The following is a 21,196-nucleotide window of genomic DNA, read 5'->3' as shown; positions in this document are numbered from 1 at the left end:
TTAACTTCACCTCTGGAATTTAGCTGTCCTTTTTTTTGCCTTGTTTATACCAAGCATATAGTGACTTTTTGAGTTGAGTAGTTTTGGTAGGACCCGAATTGTGGATTGTTGAGTAAGTGATAGCAGGTGAAGCATCGTTTTTGATGGTACAGCACCTTGTCTGACTTTGCTGATTGAACAGTAGACTGATGGGTGGGAATTGGTAGGGGTTAGATTTACCTATTATTTTTTTTCTCTCAGTAGGACAATTTTCCAATTTGAATAGATGCTGCAATAGCTGTACTGGCACAACCTGTCTACAGATGCAGCTAGTTTGGGTATACAAGTCTTCAGCATTACTGCTATAATGAGACTCCTAGCTGTTGGCGCGTCTAGTGCTCTTAGTGATTTGATATCATATAGAGTCATACAACACAGAAACAGACCCTTCGGTCCAACTCATTCATGCCTACCAGATTTCCTAAACCAAATTAGTCCCATTTTGTCTGCATTTGGCCCATACCCCTTTAAACCTTTTTCTTACCCATGTACATGTCCATATGTCATCTTAAATGCTGTAATTGTATCCACCTATGTCATTTCTTCTAGCACCTTGTTCCATATGTGCAACACCCTCTGCGTGAAAACGTTGCCCCTTGGGTCCCTTTTAAATCTTTTCCCTCTCACCTTGAACCTATTCCCTATAGTTCTGGACTCTCCCACCCTAGGGAAAAGACCTTGGCTATTCACCTTATCCATGCCCACCGCACACCCCCCCCCCCCCCCCCCCCCCCCGCCATGATTTCTTAAACCTCTAGTAGGTCACCCCTCAGCCTTCAATACTCCAGAGAAAACGTACCAGCCTATCCACCTTCTCCTTTATAACTCAAAACCTCCAATCTAGGTAACATCCTTGCGAGTCTTTTTTGCACTCTTTCCAGTTTAACAACATCCTTCCTACGTCAGGACAACCAGAACTGTATGCAGCACTCCAAATGTGGCCTTACTAATGTCCTGTATATCTGCAATATTGACTTCCTGACTCCTATTTTCAGTGCTCTGATCAATGAAGGCAAGTGTGTCAAATGTTGCTTTCACAATCCTATCTGTTTTTGTGGCCACTTTCAAGGAACTATGTATCTGCACCCTTGATCTCTCTGTTCTGTAGCATTAGCCAGGGTCCTATCATTATCTTTGTAAGTTATGCCCGACCAAAATGCAATCTCTCCCATTTATCTAAATTGAGCTCCATCTGCCATTCCTTGGCCCATTGGCCCAGTTGATCAAGATCACACTGGACCTTGAGATAACTTTCTCCACTGTCTGCTATGCCACCAATTTTGGTGTCATTCGCAAACTTACTAACCTAACCTCCTATATTCTCATCCAAATAGTTTATGTAAATGACCAACAACAGTGCACCCAGCACCAATCCATGTGGTACACCTCCGGTCACAGGCCTCTAGACTGAGCAACAACTCTTTACCAAAATTGTGTCCTGCCTTGAAACCACGAAGTAACTTTGAATTGGCTGAAGACCAACTTCAGTGGTTGTGGGGAGCCATCCATTTAAAGCAGTTCTGATTGAATGTGATTGTAAATGATTCAGCCTCTGCCTTTGCAAATATGTGATAGTTATTGACATAGAGGGAGGGTGTTCACAGTGCCTCCTTTTCCCGTTTGTTGCTTGATTGCCCACAATGTTTCGTAACTGGATGTAGCAAGATTGCAGCGCTTTGATCTGATCCATTGGTTTGGGATTGCTCAGTTTGATGTGTAGAGTGCAGCCTCATTATATATCATGGGTGCGGTTTGGCACTGCATTTTTAGGTGTGTCCAATACTGGTATGAGTATGCTGTCCAATACTCATGCAACAGTGGTAGAGTCCCTGTTTGACGATTGAGCAAGAGAAATATTGGGTTATGAGCTTAGACATTAGATGGAATAAAATTATGAATACCCAATTTTGGGCTGCTTGATCTGCCTTCATTCATTATGCTTAAAGCCCTCTGCATGAAAGCGCACCTTCATTTCACATGGAGGATGCTGTTAACATTCCAGCAATATTACGGTATATTGTTAAGGATGAGATCAATGTAGGTGTCTCATGTAGTTTCTTTCTAGCACTTTCTGATTTTGTTTCCGATTTCCAGCATCCACCTTTTTTTAACTTTGTGTTTCTCATTTTGGCTCCCTCCGTACCTGCAGCAGGTCCAGTTTGGTACTTGCATGTTTCACGATGCAGCCAGTTTGATCCTTTGTGGTGCTGCACAGTTACATTTTTGTTATCGACATTGAAGCCACAATTATCCACGATGCATTGTGTGCTTGCTGTACACTGTACCTCTTCCAAGTTATGTTTTATGTTGATGAATAATGATTCATCAGCTGAGGGAGACGGGAGAGATGGTGATCAACCATGTTTGACCTGATGCCACTGGGATCCAGAGTCAACGTCTGGGACTCCCAGGGCCCACTTGAGTATTTACCACGATCGCCATTCTTTAGTGAGTCTGTCCTAATGGAACATCAACAACCATGCCTGAGGATGATAATGAAGCGGTTGGGCTCATTTGATTGTAAGATATCATTTTATTTTTATCATCTTTACAGGATGTGGGCATCGTTAGCTAGGTCATCATTTGTTGCACGTCTCTAATGAACTTTTACAAAGGTGGTGGTGAACTGCTGCAATCCATGTGCTGTACATACACCCATAATGTTGTTAAGAAGAAATATGCAAGAATCTGATTCAGCAGACATGAAGCAATGGAATTATGGGTCCTCAATCAGAATTCAGCTTAGAGAGGAACTTGCTGGTGATGGTGTTAGCATGCATCTACTTCCCCTGTTATGGTCCAGACCAGAACCCCTCGAAATATTTTAAGAATGTAGCCTGGACCCTCACATTATCTTTCTTTAAAGGCAAATGTGATGCGCCATGTTCCAAATGCAATGCAACTAGTCAAACTATTCGATATTAAGCAAAACACCAATTTATTTAAACGCTATAGTTAAAATACAGCCAACGAAAAGAGGAATTTAGAATACCTTAACTCTATTGGATAACTTAACTGAATAATAGATACAGTAACCATTACTAATTAACTTCCAATATAGCAACATTCCATAGACACCCCTTTAGCAAGAAGGTAAATTCAGAAAAAGTAGATTTGTCTCACAGGTAACCCAGCTTCCAGCTGGGACTGAGAGGGGGAAGAGAGAGCTTCTACTTCAAACCCACAACAGCTTAAAGCTAAAGCTAAAAACTGTTTTAAAAAAAAATCTCAAAAGCCTGGTCTGAGAGCTAGCCACACCCAGCCAGACTGCCTCTATTGTTCCAATTCTTTCTTTCAAAAAAAACACTCCAGGACAAAATAACCTCTTAAAGCCACCGCATCATCACATCTCTCTCCTACGAGGTAGGAGAATCCAGATTTTAAAGGTGCTGTCAAGAGGCTAGCTGAATTGCTGCAGAGCACCTTGTGTATGTTATACATTGTTACTATTGTACATTGGTACAAGACAGGTGGCAGTTGGGTACAATTATTTTCTGGATGGTTTCAAACTAGGAGGATTTCATCACACTCCTGCGTGCTACCTTCTGTAGATGGTGGACAGGATTTAGAGTCAGGGAGTGAGTTACTTACAGTAGAGTTTCATGTCTGTGACCTCAGTGAGTCAGCTCTTTTACTTTTGGCCAACATCACCAGTGTGAGAAGTTTCAAGGTCAATCGAATTAATTGTGGCTGGTTGATTATTGTCCAAATATTTGTAATGGTCGGTTAGTATGGATGGCTGGTTTGTAATGCAGTGTGATCAATTCTTGCACCAATTGAGGTTATCATGAAGGACTATCTCTCTCAGCCTCTTCCCTTTCTGAGGCATAGTGACCATCATCACCTCTCTCTTTCTAATGAAAGAGCTGCCATATGATCAGGTAGGATTATGGTGACTTTTAATAGTTTGACAAAACTGAAAGATTGTTTTTGTTTCCAATTTATTTAATTAACTGAACTTAAGTTCTTGAGCTGTCATGGTGAGAATGGAACTCCTGTCTTCTGTGATTAGTTGAGGCATCTAATTTACAAATCCAGTATTTTAACCACATTGGCTAGTGAATACATAGCAATGTAAAGCTCAACAAAATCATTGTCATACATAGAGCAATCGATTTGAAATATCGCGTTCACAAAATTAAACAAAGATTTGATGCCCACTGTCTCTAACATGGTTGACTATAGTATATTATTTATAGTGATACAGCTGAGGCACTTTCCACAACAACAGTCATTCCAATCAACCCCAGTGTTGAATGCAATGTTATTAAACTGAGAAAGCTGAGAGTTTGTGAGGAAGCTTGTAATTGATCTAACTTGACGACGACAAAGCAGAGTATCAAATTACCTGTGTCATCTCATGCACACGGTCCATTTTTAACATTTTACTGATACAGTCGTGAAATGGATGTGTTTGAGATGATATAGAGTTAAATGGAAAGCTGTCATTGTAATTGTCTGATTTAACCTGGGTAGGATGGAATTGAAGAGGATATGAAGTGTCAAACTTTTTTTATATCAATCCTGTGAAAGTAATAGTTTAGAACCAATCAAATTATATTGAGTTCTGCGTCAACTTGTCTATAAATACTATATGGGTGCAGGCAGCATTGTGATTAAATTACTGGATTAGTAATCCAGAGGTTTGGGGGAGTCTGGAGTTCAAAATGCACTGCAGCTACTGGAGGATTGACATAAATATTCAAGTGTAGTCTGAAAGGAAGAGCCTCTGAAATTTAGCTCTTCCCCTCAATATTGTACTGAAGTGTTGGCCTGTGACCTGGAGGTGTGCTTGAAACTTTTACATAGGTGAACATGCTGGAACTGAGTAAAGATTATGCAGGTAATTATTGGAATATGTAACACAGACAAATGAGACTCCTACATCTATGGAACAATAGAAAACTGACTTGTGCCATTAATTCCCCACACTTGTTGGCTTTCTAGAAAAAGAGAACTAAAGAAATTGTATCATGCTGTGCTCCTTGTGTTTGATTGTTGAATGGTAGTATGTTAACAATTATTTCTAGTAGTGCGCCATGGGATGAGGGAGTGGTGATGCTTCACAGAAGGTGGAAAAGGGGAATGTTGCAGTGACAGCCTCAGCCAAGAATCTGGAAACCACCATCTCCTTTACAGGCACAGAATGTAATAGATAAAACATTGATGAATAAATAACTGGTTTTCTTTAAACTAACTTTTGAATCTCTATCTTTCATTTTGTAATGAAATTTACAGTCAATCATTGTACTTACAGCTGTGTCCCATACATGTGATTGAAGACTCTTGAAATTTTTCTCCCAATTATTCCTAAAGGCTGGGATAGAATTGGCCAGATAATGGCAGATCTTTGGGATACCATTTCTCCTTTAATTTTAAGTTGGCAATATGTAGCACTCTATCTCTGCCTATTGAACTTCAGTATCCTGTCATTCTGTTTCCAGCAAGATTAACTGGATGATAATCTGGAGGTGGCAACGCAGCCTCAGCTGAGGTTGACTAACTGTGTGCGCATAATGTTTAAATAATTGTATAAAAGACCCTCCAAAGTGAATATTTTCGGTTACATTCTGTGGACACTTTAAAATGAAGGTTTTGTGTTTCATGCCTATAATGCTGAGAGCAGTGTGATACCAGGAACATGACATTGGACAGCAGTAGATTGGATGACCGCTTTGACTGTTCTTATCCATGACTCCTCCACTCAAAGACAAACTTTATTCCTCCTTTCTTAAACACGCATTAACACAAAATATCATGGCCTGCTGCATGTAACACATAAAGATCTGCACACATCTCTTCCCCCGAATCCCAACAGATTTACTTAAAAGATCATGTTTGTCACTTTTTTAGATCTCTTTTAATTTATCCACCTCTCTTTTGGGAAGTCATTTTAAATTATGTTTTGTATATAATACATTCATAAACATGGATGATGACAAAACCAGTTCCTCACTGCTTCTTTGACCTTGGAAGACAAAGTTAAACTTTTCAGGTGCTATGTCTTTGCCCTTTGAAATTCTTCGCGAAAATTGTCTTGTTGACGACCTCTCATCCAAAAGTTTACAAACTAATTTATATGATGGATATTTTTCAAAATTATGACGCGTATTCAGACATTCGGGGATGTGGTGGCAAGAGGAGGGTGCATACGTTTCTGAAAGTGACAGGGAAAGTTAAGACGAAACAAAGTGTATGTGATCTTGAGCTTCATAAATAGAGACTATGAGTACAAAAGCAGAAGGTTCTTCGGAAGCTATGGTTGGGTCTCAACTGGAATATGGTGTCTGTTTTTTACCACCACCTATTTTGTCTGTCTTTGGAAAGATGTGAGAGAAGAGATTTACCAGAGTGATTCCAGGGATGAATTGATTTTAGGTCCAAGATGACATTGGGTAAAGGAGGTTGAGGGAAGATTTGATACAAGTGTTCAAGATTACGACGGACTGAAGTAAGTAAGGAAAGCTTGTGGCGCTAAGAACTGGAAGACAGGTTTGAGGATTTAAGGTTTTGAATTGGAGTTACAGTTGAAGAACAACATTTCCATAATGTGTGGTAATGGTTAGGAGTGCTGCCTTCAAGATTGGTGGAAGTTCAAGATTTGTGTAAAGGTTTGTAGCTCGGGTGCTGGTTGCAGTTATCCTGTGTATGTTCACCAAGCTGGGAAATTAGTTTGCAGACATTTTGTCCCTTTTCTAGGTGAATCCTCAGTGCTGTGAAGCGCTGCTATACAGTGTCAGTTGGAACTTACTTGGTTTCATTCCCACTGCTTCCGGTTGCCAGTTCTGGTTGTTCATTACAGTGGCCGGTATATTGGATCTAGGTCAATGCTTATTGATGAAGTCTGTGGATGAGTGCCATGCTTCGAGAAGTTCTCTGTCTGTCCTCTGTTTGGCTTGTCTTATTATTGTTGTGTTGTCCCAGATGAATTTGCGGTCCTTGTTGTCTGTATGTTTAGCTACAAGGGTCAGTTGGTCGTTATATTTAGTGACAAGTTGGTGTTCATGAATGCACATCACCAGTTGTCTGCCTGTTTGTCCTATACTCTGTTTTGTGCAGTCTTTGCATGGAATCTTTAACATCATGTTTGTCCTACACGTGATGAGTAGAGGGTGTATTATTCAGATGAGTTGTTGTCTGAGCGTGGCTGAGGGTTTATGTGCTGTCATGAATCAGTGGTCCACAGATGCCTGGCAAACAAACAACGTGACAAGGATGTGCCACGACCCAACACACTAAATACTCTACCTTGATATTAAAAAATTTCAGAACTGACAGCCAGACTTCTCTGACCACTCTCATTCATGACACTGTCCGAATATATTAGTTCACTTACCCAGCAGTCCCCAAGTTCACTCCCGCTTCTGTTCAGCCTTCTCTCCTCTGATTCACGAGGTAAGTATTTAATATTCAAATTTACTTTCCTGGTTGCCCCTGGCTCGCGCTTTCTCGACTACTCCTGCTGCTGAAATGGAGCAGAGTAGTAATCTCAGCCTTGCTACCGGTGCCATGGGCTAGTGAGGCTAGGAACAGAGAGCAAGTGCAGCTGAACACGTGGCTGCACAGCTGGTGTCAGAAGGAGGGCTTCGGATGTGTAGATCTTTGGGATACCCTCTAGGGACCTATACAGGGAGGACAGGTTGCACCTGAACTGGAGGAGTACCAATATCCTTGATAGGAGGTTTGCTCGAGATCTTTGGGAGGATTTAAACTTGTTTGGCAGGGAGATGGGAACCAGAGCTATGGATCAGAGGATGAGGTAGCTGGTGAACAGACAGATACAGCATGCACAGAGTCAATAGGGCAAAGTTGCAGTCAGTGTGAGGGGTTGAAGTGTGTCTATTTTATCACAATAAGTGTCAGGAATCAGAATGATGAACTTAGAGCTATGATTGTTGGGGCCATTATGGTGACTTGGCTATCACAGGGGCAGAAATGGTTGTTGGATGTCCCCAGCTTTACGAGCCTACAGATTCCCCTCCCCACCGCAACAGAGACATAGAGGAGTAGATAGGGAGGCAGATTTTGGAAAGGTGCAGAAGTAACCGGGTTTTTATCATGGGTGACTTCAACTTCCCTAATATTGATTGGAACCTCCTTAGTGCAAATAATTTGGATGGAGCAGATTTTGTCAGGTGTGTCCCGGAAGGATTCCTGACTCAACATGTAGATAGGCTGACTAGAGGGGAGGCCATATTAGATTTGGTGCTTGGCAGGTGTCAGATCTTTGGGAAAGCATTTTGGTGTTAGTGATCACAACTACCTGACCTTTACTATAGTCATGGAGAGACATGGGAGCATAGGTATGGGAAAATATTTAATTGTGCAAGGGGGAAATTGCAAAGCTACAAGGCAGGAACTACGGAGTATAAATTGGGAGCAGATATTCTTGGGGAAATGCATGACAGAAATGTAGAATTTATTTAGGGAGCACTTGCTGTGAGTGATGGATAAGTTTGTCCAACTGAGACAAGGAAGGGATGGTAAGTGAAGGAACTTTGGATGATGGCATGCTGGCTCAGTGGTTAGCATTGCTGCCTCACAGCGCCAGGGAGTCAGGTTCGATGCCTGCCTTGGGTGACTGTTTGTGTGGAGTTCGCACATCTCCCTGTTTCTGTGTGGGTTTCCTCTGGGTGCTCTGGCTTCCTCCCACAGCCCAAAGATTTGCAGGTTAGTAAATTGGGCAATCTAAAATTGTAACGTAATAGGAGCAGGATACACCAAAATGCTTTCCCAATGATCCCGGGTGAGATGCTGTTCGGAGGGTTAGTATGGACTTGTTGAGCTGAATGTGCTATTTCCACACTGTAGGGATTCTATGATTCTATGATGAGATGTGGCACATCTAATCAAGAGGAAGAAGGAAGCTTGCTTACAATTGAGGAAGCAAGGATCAGACAGGGCTGTAGAGGGTGACAAGGTAACCAGGAAGGAACTGAAAAATGGATTTAGGAGAGCTACAAAGGGGCATTCAAAAGCCTTAGTGGGTAGGATTAAGGAAAACCCCAAGGCATTCAATCTTTCGGTGTGGAAAAAGAGGATGGCTAGAATGAGGGTAGCGTTGATTAGGGATAGTGGAGGGAACTTGTGCCTGGAGTTGGAGGAAGTAGGTAATGTCCTTAATGAATACTTTGCATCAGTATTCACTACTGAGAGGCACCTTGGTGTTTCTGATCACAGTGTGGAACAAGTTGTTGTTAACAAGGAGGATGTGCTGGAAATTTTGAAAAACAGAGGATAGGATAAGTTCCTTGGGCCAGACTATTTACACCCAAGGTTACTATGGGAAGCGAGGGAAGATATTGCTGTATCTTTGGTGATTATCTTTGTGTCCTTACTGTCCACTAGACTAGGCCCAGATGATTGGAGGCTGGCAAATGTTATTCCCTTGTTCAAGGAAGGGAATAGGGATTACCCTGGGAATTGCAGACCACTCAGCCTTATGTCATTGGGCAAATTATTGGAGAGGATTCTGAGACAGGATTTCTGATTATTTGAAAAAGCATAACTTGATTAGAGATAGTCAGCATGACTTTGAGGGGCAGGTCATGCCTCACAAAGCTTTATTGAATTCTTCGAGGAAGTGACAAATCACATTGATGAAGGCAGCGCGGTGGATGTGGTGTATATGAATTTTAGCAAAGCATTTGATAAGGTTCCCCATGGTAGGCACATTCAGAAAGTAAGGAGGCATGCGATACAGGGAAATTTGGCTGTCTGGATATAGTAGTAGATGGAAATTATTCGGCCTGGAGATTGGTGACCAGTGGTGTTCTGCAGGGATCTGTTACGGGACCTCTGCTCTGTGATTTTTACAAATGACTTGGATGAAGAAGTGAAAGGATGGATTAATAAGTTTGCTAATGACATGAAGGTTGGTGGAGTTGTGGTTAGTGTGGAGGGCTGTTGTAGGTTGGAACAGGACATTGACAGGATACAGAGCTAGGCTGAGAAGTGGCAGGTGGCATTCAAACTGGAAAAATGTGAAGTGATTCACTTTGGAAGGTCTCATTTGAATGCAGATTACAGGTTAATGGCAGGATTCTTGGCAATGTGGAGGAACAGAGGGATCTTGGGGTCCATGTCTATAAATCCCTTAAAGTTGCCACTCAAGTTGATAGGATTGTTAAGAATGCATTTGGTGTTTTGGCTTTCATTAGCAGGGTTTAAGAGCCGTGAGGTTATGCTGCAGCTCTATAAAGTCCTCATTAGACCATACTTGGAATATTGTTTTCATAGAATATAGAGCATAGAATAGTACAGCACAGTACGGGCCCTTCAGTCCTCGATGGTTCCACAGGTCAGTGCAACAATCTGAAGGCTATCCTACACTAATTCATTTTCATTCATATATTTATCCAAGGACCATTTAATACCTTTTAAAGTTGGTGAGACTACTGCTGATGCAGGCAGGGCATTCCATGCCCCTACTACTCTGAGTAAAGAAACTACCTCTGACATTTTGTCTTCTATCTATCACCCCTCAACTTAAAGCTATGTCGCCTTGTAGCCATCACCATACTTGGAAAAAGGCTCTCACTGTCCACCCTATCTAACCCTCTGATTATCTTATATGTCCCAGTTAAGTCACCTCTCAACCACCTTCTCTCTAATGAATACCGCCTCCGTCCTGGTCATTATAGAAAGGATGTGGAAGCTTTAGAGAGGATGTAGAGGAGATTTACCAGGATGCTGCCTGGACTGGAGGGTATGTCTTATGATGAAAGGTTGAAGGAGCTAGGACTTCACTCCAGTGAGAAAAGAAGGATGAAAGGTGACTTGATTGAAGTGTGCAGGATGATGAGAGGCATAGAGTGGATAGCCAGAGACTGCACAGTGGCTCGGTCGTTAGCACTGCTGCCTCACAGTGCCAGGGTTTGCTTCCAACCTCAGGCAACTGTCTGTGTGGAGTTTGTACATTCTCCCTGTGTCTGCGTGGATTTCCTCCGGGTGCTCCACTTTCCTCCCACAGTCCAAAGATATGCAGGCTAGGTGAATTGGCCATGCTAAATTGCCCATAGTGATCTGGAATGTGTAGGTTAAGTGCATGAGTCAGGAGAAATGTAAAGTAATAGGGTAAGGGAATGGGTCTGGATGGGATACTCTTCAGAGAGTCTGTGTGGACTTGTTGGGCCAAATGGCTTGTTTTCATACTGTAGCGATTCTATGAATTTCTATTCTATGAACTTATCCACTTTTTCCCAGGGTGGAAATGGCTATCACGAGAGGATGCTATTTTAAGGTGATTGGTGGAAGGTTTGGGGAGATATTTGAGGTAGGGATTTTTACGCAGGGAATGGTGAGTGCATGGAATGCACTGCCAACGTGTGGTAGTAGAATCAGATACATTAGGGGGCATTTAAGTGACTCTTGGATAGGCATATGGATGATAGTAAAATGTAGGGTATTTAGGTTAGTTTGATCTTAGAGTCAGATAAAAGATCAGCACAACATCGAGGGCTGAAGGGCTTGTACTGTACTATTTTCTCTTTATTTTGGTAAAATATCTCCCAGTTGGCTAACATGCAGGTTGAAAGCTCATATAGAGTTGGAGATAATATATTAACTTAGATAAAGAATTGGTTAACAGGATGTAGAAACCAGGAATGAAAGGTCTTTTCAATTTGGCAGGCTGGAGTGGAGTATTATGAGGATTGATGCTGGAATCTAGGCTACTTACTATCTATATTTAATGACTTAGCTGAAGAAACTGAGAATAATATGTTGGCAATAGAAAGCTAGGTGGGGAGTTAAGGATGCAATCAAGCTGCAAAAAGAAATGTTCAGGTTGCATCAATGAGCAACACGATGGAAAATAGAACGTTTTTTATGTGGAGAATTTTGATTATTCACTTCAATAGTAAGAACTGACTTGCACAATGCCTTTAAAAGATGCAAGACGCATGAACGTTAATGTGCAGAGAAATGTGGGTATTATTGTACAAGGCACACAAAATTAGCTTGTGCATAATGGTAAGCAATCAGAGAAGGAAATGACCTGGTCTATCCAGCATGGGGATTGCAGCGCAGGAATTACGAAGTTCTGTGACAATTCACCATAGCTTTGGTGAAACCACACCCAAATATTGTACACTGCACATGTCTCCATATATTTAAAGAAGGATATATTTGTAGTGGAGATGATGCAACATTGACTCACTAGATTTGTTCCTGGAATGAGAGGATCTACCATTTATGAGCTCAATTGTGCCTATATTTTATGGTATTTTAAGAATGAGAGGAAACCTTATGCAAGATCCTTCAGGATCTTTACAGGGTAGATACCGAGAGGTCATTCATCCTGGTTAGAAAGTGTAGAACATGAGCATAGTTTTGTAATATGGAGCCAATCATTAGGAGTGGCAAAGTTGTCAATTTTTAAAATTATTTTTCTACTCCAGCAGGTTGTGGCTGCTCTGTTATTGAATAAGGACAATAGAATTCATATCTCTGCAAATGTAGGAAGCGGGCATGAATGTGGATTTGAGGTGGAAGATAAGCCAATATGATATTGAATGACAACAGGCTAGAAGGGCCCCAAACCTACATGCTTAGTTTCTTGTATTATTGGTAGTAATACTCCAGTTCTTCTTTCAGTTACATAATAACCACGTGTGTTTCTCTTTTGTAGCTATTGTGGATGATGAAAGACTCTCTGCGGAGGAAATGGATGAAAGGAGACATCAGAACATTGCCTATGAGTATCTATGCCACCTAGAGGAAGCCAAACGGTAAGCATAATCCAAGTACTCTGTTTAATCATGTGAAATAGAATTTGTGATGGAAGTGATCATAAACATTGGCAAAGTGTTTCCTTTTGAATGAGAAATCAGTCTCGCATTTTTTTCCAGGAATGTGGGATATGTTGAGCACGGGTTGGCATTAAAGTTAAGACCCTTGCTTACAAAGGGAAAATCAAGGTCCCTGATGCATCAGCTTGATTTTGCTTGCAGCATCATCGTCGTTTTGGTCAGTTTCCCAATGTGCAATATGTGTATCATCTCATCTGATGCTGCAGTATCCAATGGCTTACATTCTTGTGAGGTTCCGCTGGAGTTGAGGTGTACCTCATGTAAAAGTGTAAGTTGATGTAAAAAAAAGTGATGAATTTGCTCAGAGAATTAGAAAATTCTTCTACTATCTTGACAATGTCCACCAAAAAGCATCTAATTATTCATTCATTTCACTGGAATCTTTCATGAAGCAAAATAGTTATCACATTTATGCTGTGTACTCCACACATCTTTTGCACATGATGCAGTATTAAAAATATTACAAGCAACTTTAATTCTTGCAGACCACAAAAATCTGGACTGTACTTAAATTGCAGCAACAGTAGATAAAGTTTAATTAGTTTTATAGTACTGAAATGGTGATGAACAAACTTCCATTCAGCCACAATAGAATAGCTTACTAATACCCAATCTTAGGATCATACATGAGTAACTGAACTGTGGATTAAATTAATGGAGAAAGAACAGTTTGCATCTTAATAGTACCATTGTAAAGACCTCCAGACTTTTCCAAAGTGCTTTGCAGCAGATCTTACTTGACGTATAGTCACTTTTATCTAATATAGGAAATGTTGAGCCATGGAACTGCAGGCCAACAGTCAAAGAAGGACCTAGCCGTTGCTGAAAGAATGGAATGTACCATTATGGGAAAGTAGCTCACACAGACTTCCCTATCATTTTAATGGAAAGTTACCGTCATCAGCTGCCTGACCCTATAGGGACTCTGTGGCTTGTATAAAGAGGCTAAGCTACAGAATGTCTTTTCAATTAATCAGATTGATGAATCACTCTTGATGCAGGCAAAGTCAAAACCAAGAAATGTAAATTAGAATATTTAATTCATAACAAAATCAGGTTTCAAAGGGACAGAAATACAGGAACAGGCAAGTAAGATAAAAATTAAGCATCTTCATGTTTAAATGTTGAAAGAAATCCCTGCCAATAATTAAAATTCGAAGGAATTGGACCCACATTTGTAAAATTTATTTTCAGTGGCAGAAAAGTGGTTTGGCTGTAAATGAGTTGTCACACTATTTTAAGAATTAATTTAGACTTGAAAGTGAGCACCCTAACTTGTCCTGGCATCTTAGTGAATACCTAGTTGATAAGTAATACAAATTCATAGGAGAAAGTGAGGACTGCCGATGCTGAAGAGTCAGAATCGAAAAGGGTGGTGCTGGAAAAGCACTACAGGTCAGGCAGCATCTGAGGAGCAGGAGAGTTGACGTTTCAAGCATAACATTCCTGATGAAGGGCTTATGCCTGAAATGATTACATTTACCCACCGTTTGGAAACGGGCCCTTCGGCCCAACAAGTCCACACTGACCCCCCCCCCCAAAGAGCAACCCACCCTGACTCATTCCCCTACATTTACCCCTGACTAATGCTCCTAACACTACGGGCAATTTGGCATGGCCAATTCACCTAACCTGCACATCTTTAGACTGTGGGAGGAAACCGGAGCACCCAAAGGAAGCCCACGCAGACACAGGGAGAATCTGCAAACTCCACACAGACAGTTGCCCAAGGCAGGAATTGAATCCGGGTCCCTGATGCTGTGAGGCAGCAGTGCTAACCACTGTGCCACCCACTCTCCTGCTCTTGGGTTGCTGCCTGACCTGCTGTACTTTTTCAGCACCAACCTTTTTGAATACAACTTCATTCTCTTGCATTTTTTTTCAACGCCAAGTCTCTTGATGGCATATTGTTAAACTTAGCCAGCAACTTCTGGATTCCCATGTTTAATTGCACATTGCCAGACACCATGTGAGTTATTATTTCATGTTGAATTCTGACAGTTCCACTACTATTCGTATCATAAAATCAAGAGCATCATCTTGAATAGGTCAGGGAGAAAATTAACAAAAATTTACCGCTTCACATGTTTTCATTTCTTAATACTGAATTTGAGTATTACTGAAAAAGGCTTTGTAAAAAAAGACATTTTGTCAGCAATATGCATATTGCTCAATATTTTAAATTACAAAGTTTTACCCTCCTCAAAGCAATACTAATATTCCAGAGGAGTTGATTAACTCATGTTGCAAACCTGGATGTATTTGTAGTTACGGTGGAAATCTGTAACCAAGATACAATTTATCAGGCCTTTTGGAAAGAGTACTGATTCATAGGTAGCTCATATGATGCTTTGTTGAGCCACAGTGCTGATTCCATCGCAAAGTGTGGCTTGTTATGTTGATTCCATGCTACTTTTTTTTTATTTCTGAAAAGAAACTTCTCAGTATACAAATTTTAAAAAGTGCAGGCTTTTACTGATACAGGGCAGTCTAACGTTGTTATTCGTATCTCCTAGCTGTTTCAGCTGGGATGAAATGTGTCACTTGACCAATTTTCCAGCCATGTTGGTAATTTGCCGTCTGTGTGGAGTTTACTAACCTGAGCTGCGGTAGCAACAGAGAAGCTGCAGTTGCCTTCTGCACTCCTATGGCTAAGAAAAATAAAAATTAAAGTTAAACGTATCTCATAACAATATAGTGACCTGCTTGAAAGTAGTCTGAGTATGCATTTTCTGAAATGAGATATTGAAGCATTGGGAGAGGGGGCAGCAACATGCTTTGTTATCAATCTGTTTTTGACATGCACCATTTAATCAAGTTAGTAAAAAAAGACATTGTCCAAAATACTATGTGCTCTCCTATTGTATTACTTTGCTCTCTGCTATGAAAATAAATGAAATGCACCTAGCTGTAGCAATGTTCCTTTACGCAATCAAGAGGCATGAGGATGCTGGTTGTGTTTGGTTTCTTTATTCTTTCTTGGAGACATCAATGACCCATACCAAACTGAATGCCTTGTTAGAGGCAGTTAAGAGACATTCACATGGCTGTGTGTCTGGGCAAGGACAGTGGATTTTTCCCAAGGGTTTTCCTGATGACCATCATTAGGGAGATTAGCTTCAATTCCAGGTTTCTTAATTGAATTTAAATTTCAACAGCTGTTGTGATGAGGTTTTAACCTATGAGAGCATGAGCCTGGGCCTCTGAATTGCTAGTTCAGTGATATTATCACTGTGCCACCACCACAGTAACTGTCAGTATAGATTAATCATGAGAAATGTTATGTCACTTACACAGTTTCACATTACAGCTCATTAGTAACTTAAATCATGATTGTGAGGGATCTCATTTTAGCAGGAAAGGAATTTGCAGATGCAGAATCTGCAGCTTGAAGAGTCCAAAGCTCAGGTAGCCTTTGATGCGTTCTGGAATAAAACTACAACTTCTTTCCTAGGCTATGTGGAGCTTCATTTTCTTGGCGTATTGGAGGATAACTGGTGACCTTATGGGTAGTTTACAAAATTGAGAGGGGCATGGATAAGGTGAATAGTCAAGGGTTCTCTTTCCATGGGAAGGGAGTCCAAATCAAGAGGGTAGAGGTTTAAAATGAGAGGGGAAAGATATAAAAGGTACTCAAGGGACAGCTTTTTCACACAGAGGGTGGTGCTTGTATAGAACAAGTTGTCAGCGGTGGTGGTGGTGGAGGCTGATCCAATTACAACATTTTATTAGGATGGGTATGTGTATAGGATAGGTTTAGACCAATATGGGTCAACTGCTGGCAATTGGTCAATTTAGGATATTTGGTTAGTGTAGACGAGTTGGATTGAAAGATCTGTTTCCATACTATATGATCTAGAAGTCTAAGGGAAGCTGCCTTCACAGTCATGGTAATGTCTTTGAGATGCTGTAATATGTCATTGCATAAGCAGCTTGAAAGGATGTATCCACCTTGCGTTGAAATCTTTTGTAACTATTCTCAGCATTTTTAGTTGGTTATGGCTAATATTTATCTAATTTTTCATTAGATAAGGGCTATATAAAGCTTTTAAAATGTTTCCAGCCATGCTTTTTCTCTCAATTGCTACCACCTGCTCCATGCTATAAATAATGTTCATACCTAGTTACTTATCTTTAGCCTTAACTTCAATAGTTAAATTCAATGTCCCCACTTATTCTGTTGTTTGAATTGCCCTAGTTTTGCTTAGCTTGTATCTTCAAATATATCGCTAGCTCTTAGATAAGGGCTATATAAAGCTTTTAAAATGTTTCCAGCCATGCTTTTTCTCTCAATTTAGTATACCTCTATAAGGTTACCCCTCAGCCTCCGATGCTCCAGCGAAAACAGCCCCAGCCTGTTCAGCCTCTCCCTGTAGCTCAGATCCTCCAACCCTGGCAACATCCTTGTAAATCTTTTCTGAACCCTTTCAAGTTTCCCAACATCTTTCCGATAGGAAGGAGACCAGAATTGCATGCAATATTCCAACAGTGGCCTAACCAATGACCTGTACAGCCACAACATGACCTTCCAACTCCTGTACTCAATACCCTGACCAATAAAGAGAAGCATACCAAATGCCGCCTTCACTATCCTATCTACCTGCGACTCCACTTTCAAGGAACTATGAACCTGCACTCCAAGGTCTCTTTTTGTTCGGCAACATTCCCTAGGACCTTACCATTTAAATGTATGAGCCCTGCTAAGATTTGCTTTCCCAAAATGCAGCACCTCGCATTTATCTGAATTAAACTCCATCTGCCACTTCTCAGCCCATTGGCCCATCTGGTCAAGATCCTGTTGTAATCTGAGGTAAGCCTCTTCGCTGTCCACTACACCTCCAGTTTTGGTGTCATCTGCAAACTTACTAACTGTACCTCTTATGCTCACATCCAAATCATTTATGTAAATGACAAAAAATAGAGGACCCAGCACCGATCCTTGTGGCACTCCACTGGTCACAGGCCTCCAGTCTGAAAAACAACCCTCCACCACCACCCTCTGTCTTCTATCTTTTGAGCCAGTTCTGTATCCAAATGGCTAGTTCTCCCTGTATTCCATGAGATCTAACCTTGCTAATCAGTCTCCCATGGGGAACCTTGTTGAATGCCTTACTGAAGTCCATATAGATCACATCTACTGCTCTGCCCTCATCAATCTTCTTTGTTACTTCTTCAAAAAAACTCAATCAAGTTTGTGAGACATGATTTCCCATGCACAAAGCCATGTTGACTATCCCGAATCATTCCTTGCCTTTCCAAATACATGTACATCCTGTCCCTCAGGATTCCCCCCAACAACTTGTCCACCACTGAACTCAGGCTCACCGGCCAATAGTTCCCTGGCTTGTCTTTACCGCCCTTCTTAAACAGTGGCACCACGTTTGCCAACCTAGAGTCTTCCGGCACCTCACCTGTGACTATCGAGGATACAAATATCTCAGCAAGAGGCCTAGCAATCACTTCTCTAGCTTCCCACAGAGTTCTGGGGTACACCTGATCAGGTCCTAGGGATTTATCCACTTTTAACCGTTTCAAGACATCCAGCACTTTCTCCTCTGTAATCTGGACATTTTGCAATATGTCACCATCTATTTCCCTACAGTCTCTATCTTCCATATCCTTTTCCACCGTAAATACTGATGCAAAATATTCATTTAGTATCCCCCCCCATTTTCTGTGGCTCCACACAAAGGCCGACTTGCTGATCTATGAAGGGCCCTATTCTCTCCCTAGTTACCCTTTTGTGCTTAATTTATTTGTAAAAACCCTTTGGATTCTCCTTAATTCTATTTGCCAAAGCTATCTCATGTCCCCGTTTTGCCCTCCTGATTTCCCTCTTAAGTATACTCCTACTTTCTTTATACTCTAAGGATTCACTCAATCTCTCCTGTCTATACCTGACATATGCTTCCTTCTTTTTCTTAACCAAACCCTCAATTTCTTTCGTCATCCAGCATTCTCTATACCTACCAGCCTTCCCTTTCACCCTGACAGGGATATACTTTCCCTGGATTCTTGTTATCTCATTTCTGAAGGCTTCCCATTTTCCAGCTGTCCTTTTACCTACGAACATCTGCCTCCAGTCAGCTTTTGAAAGTTCTTGCCTAATACTGTCAAAATTGGCCTTTCTGCAATTTAGAACTTCAACTTTTCGATCTGGTCTATCCTTTTCCATCACTATTTTAAAACAAATAGAATTATGGTCGCTGGCCCCAAAGTGCTCCCCCACTGACACCTCAGTCACCTGCCCTGCCTTATTTCCCAAGAGTAGGTCTAGTTTTGCACCTTCTCTAGTAGGTACATCTACATACTGAATCAGAAAATTGTCTTGTACACACTTAACAAATTCCTCTCCATCTAAACCTTTAACACTATGGCAGAAAGTTAAAATCCCCTATCCTATTATTCTTACAGATAGCTGAGATCTCCTTGCAAGTTTGTTTCTCAGTTTCCCTCTGACTATTGGGGGGGGGCGGGTCTATAATACAATCCCAATAAGGTGATCATCCCTTTCTTATTTCTCAGTTCCACCCAAGTAACTTCCCTGGATGTATTTTCAGGAATATCTTCCCTCAGCACAGCCGAAATGCTATCCCTTATCAAAAACGCCACTCCCCCTCCTCTCTTGCCTCCCTTTCTATCCTTCCTGTAGCATTTGTATCCTGGAACATTACGCTGCCAGTCCTGCCCATCCTGAGCCATGTTTCCGTAATTGCTATGATATCCCAGTCCCACGTTCCTAACCATGCCCTTAGTTCATCTGCCTTCCCTGTTAGGTCCCTTGTGTTGAAATAAAAGCAGTTTAATTTATTAGTCCTACCTTGTCTCTGACTGTTTGACTTCACTTTTGTTCTCAGCTGTACCCGACTCAGATCGATCTCTTTCCTCACTATCTCCCTGGGTCCCACCCCCCACCTTACTCGTTTAAATCCTCCTAAGCTGTTCTAGCAAATCTCCCTGCCAGTATATTAGTTGTGGCATGTGCATCATTAAATAATCTTCAGTTATACAATTTGATTTTTTCATGACTGAGACATTGTCAGAGGGCCTCACAAACAATAAAGCATGCTGGTAATATAATTAGTAGGTTTTGACTTGATGGAAGTTTTCAAATTCGTGAGGGGTCTTTACAGAGCACATGGGGAGAAATTGTCCCCACCTGTAAACAATTCAGAATGATAGGGCACAGATTTAAAGTAATTTACAGAAGAAGCGAATGTGATATAAGAAATGATTTTCTCAATGAGTATTTGGAGGCTAGAATGTACTCCTTGGAAGTGTATTGGAGGCATAATCAATTGAGACATTCAGAAGGGCATTGGCTGTTTGTTTCTATGCAAATAATGTGTAGCGATGCAAAGAAAAGACAGTGGAATGGAATTAAACCATAATGTTCATTTGAGACAGCTGGTGCAGACAAGATGAGCCAAATTGCTTACTCCTGCACTGTAACGGTTGTGTGATTCTATGATTTCAATTTGTTTTGTTGTTTATAAGGTACTTAGGCTAGCTTCGAAGGATTGTTTATTTGTGATCGCAGCACTAAGAGTGGGTATATTAGCTAAACAAATCATTACCACTCAAGATCTCCATGTGGTGCAAAATACAAGTTGGCCACTTACGTCGTGGAACTTTAAAAAAAATTGAGATTTATTGGAACTCTTAAAAAGTAGTCTTTCTTATAAAGAAAGTTCCTTAAATTTTATACAATGTTGAAATGAGCACTTTGTATAAATTTGAACTGTTGCCACCCACAAACTACTGCTGTGATCCAGTGAATGTTCTGTTATACATTCAGAGCATGGTGCATAGTCTCCAGATTTAAAACCACCAAACACAATTTTCCATATCATTGTTCCCTTTAAAATTGAATTGAAATTGAGAAATGAATTATTACAGAGCTGTAATTAATAACACTTGTCCTTCAAGTGATAAATACTTCTCTAGTTACAAATATTGTGGTACCGTATTTTCTGTTGGGCTATATCCGTTATGCAGTTTTTACCATTTATAACAAAAAAAGAACGGTCACTTTTTCATAGCCGCGGTTACTGTCGATTGCAGTAGCCATTTCGTACGCAACGTGTGCGTGTGTCTACATGCATCCGAATGAGAATGACCTGATAACTGAACAAAAGCAGCAAGCTGCAGAATTGGCGCCAAACTGACTTGGCAACTGTGCAAACATGTCCGGTGCCTGCTGAGGTTAGCCACTTGCTGGTGTGGTAAGCATAGTCACGAGTGTGCAAGTCGAAACTCCGTTGTCGAAGATCATCCTGTTTTGTATTTCATTTACCTGAACTTGTTCTGTCGAGCAATTTGTTGCTTCACCTTGTTGCTGCCAA

The 21,196-nt window shown here is 41.0% G+C and overlaps 1 protein-coding gene across 2 annotated transcripts in view; it reads left to right on the top strand.

The window, feature by feature from the left end:
- iqgap2 (IQ motif containing GTPase activating protein 2) overlaps positions 1–21,196 on the top strand; it is a 349,836-nt gene that overhangs the window by 26,881 nt on the left and 301,759 nt on the right. The window contains exon 2 of one of the 2 annotated variants that reach the window (XM_072547695.1): positions 12,671–12,770. In XM_072547695.1, coding sequence (XP_072403796.1) covers positions 12,671–12,770 — 100 coding nt within the window. Of the gene's footprint in view, positions 1–12,670; positions 12,771–21,057; positions 21,077–21,196 lie in introns of those variants that run through there. The other variant, XM_072547705.1, reaches the window with a different exon arrangement.

The sequence above is a fragment of the Chiloscyllium punctatum genome, chromosome 2, assembly GCF_047496795.1.
Source record: "Chiloscyllium punctatum isolate Juve2018m chromosome 2, sChiPun1.3, whole genome shotgun sequence".
Taxonomy (NCBI): domain Eukaryota; kingdom Metazoa; phylum Chordata; class Chondrichthyes; order Orectolobiformes; family Hemiscylliidae; genus Chiloscyllium; species Chiloscyllium punctatum.
The sequence above is the reverse complement of the archived record's forward strand: the minus strand, read 5'-3'. Positions and strand labels throughout refer to the sequence as shown.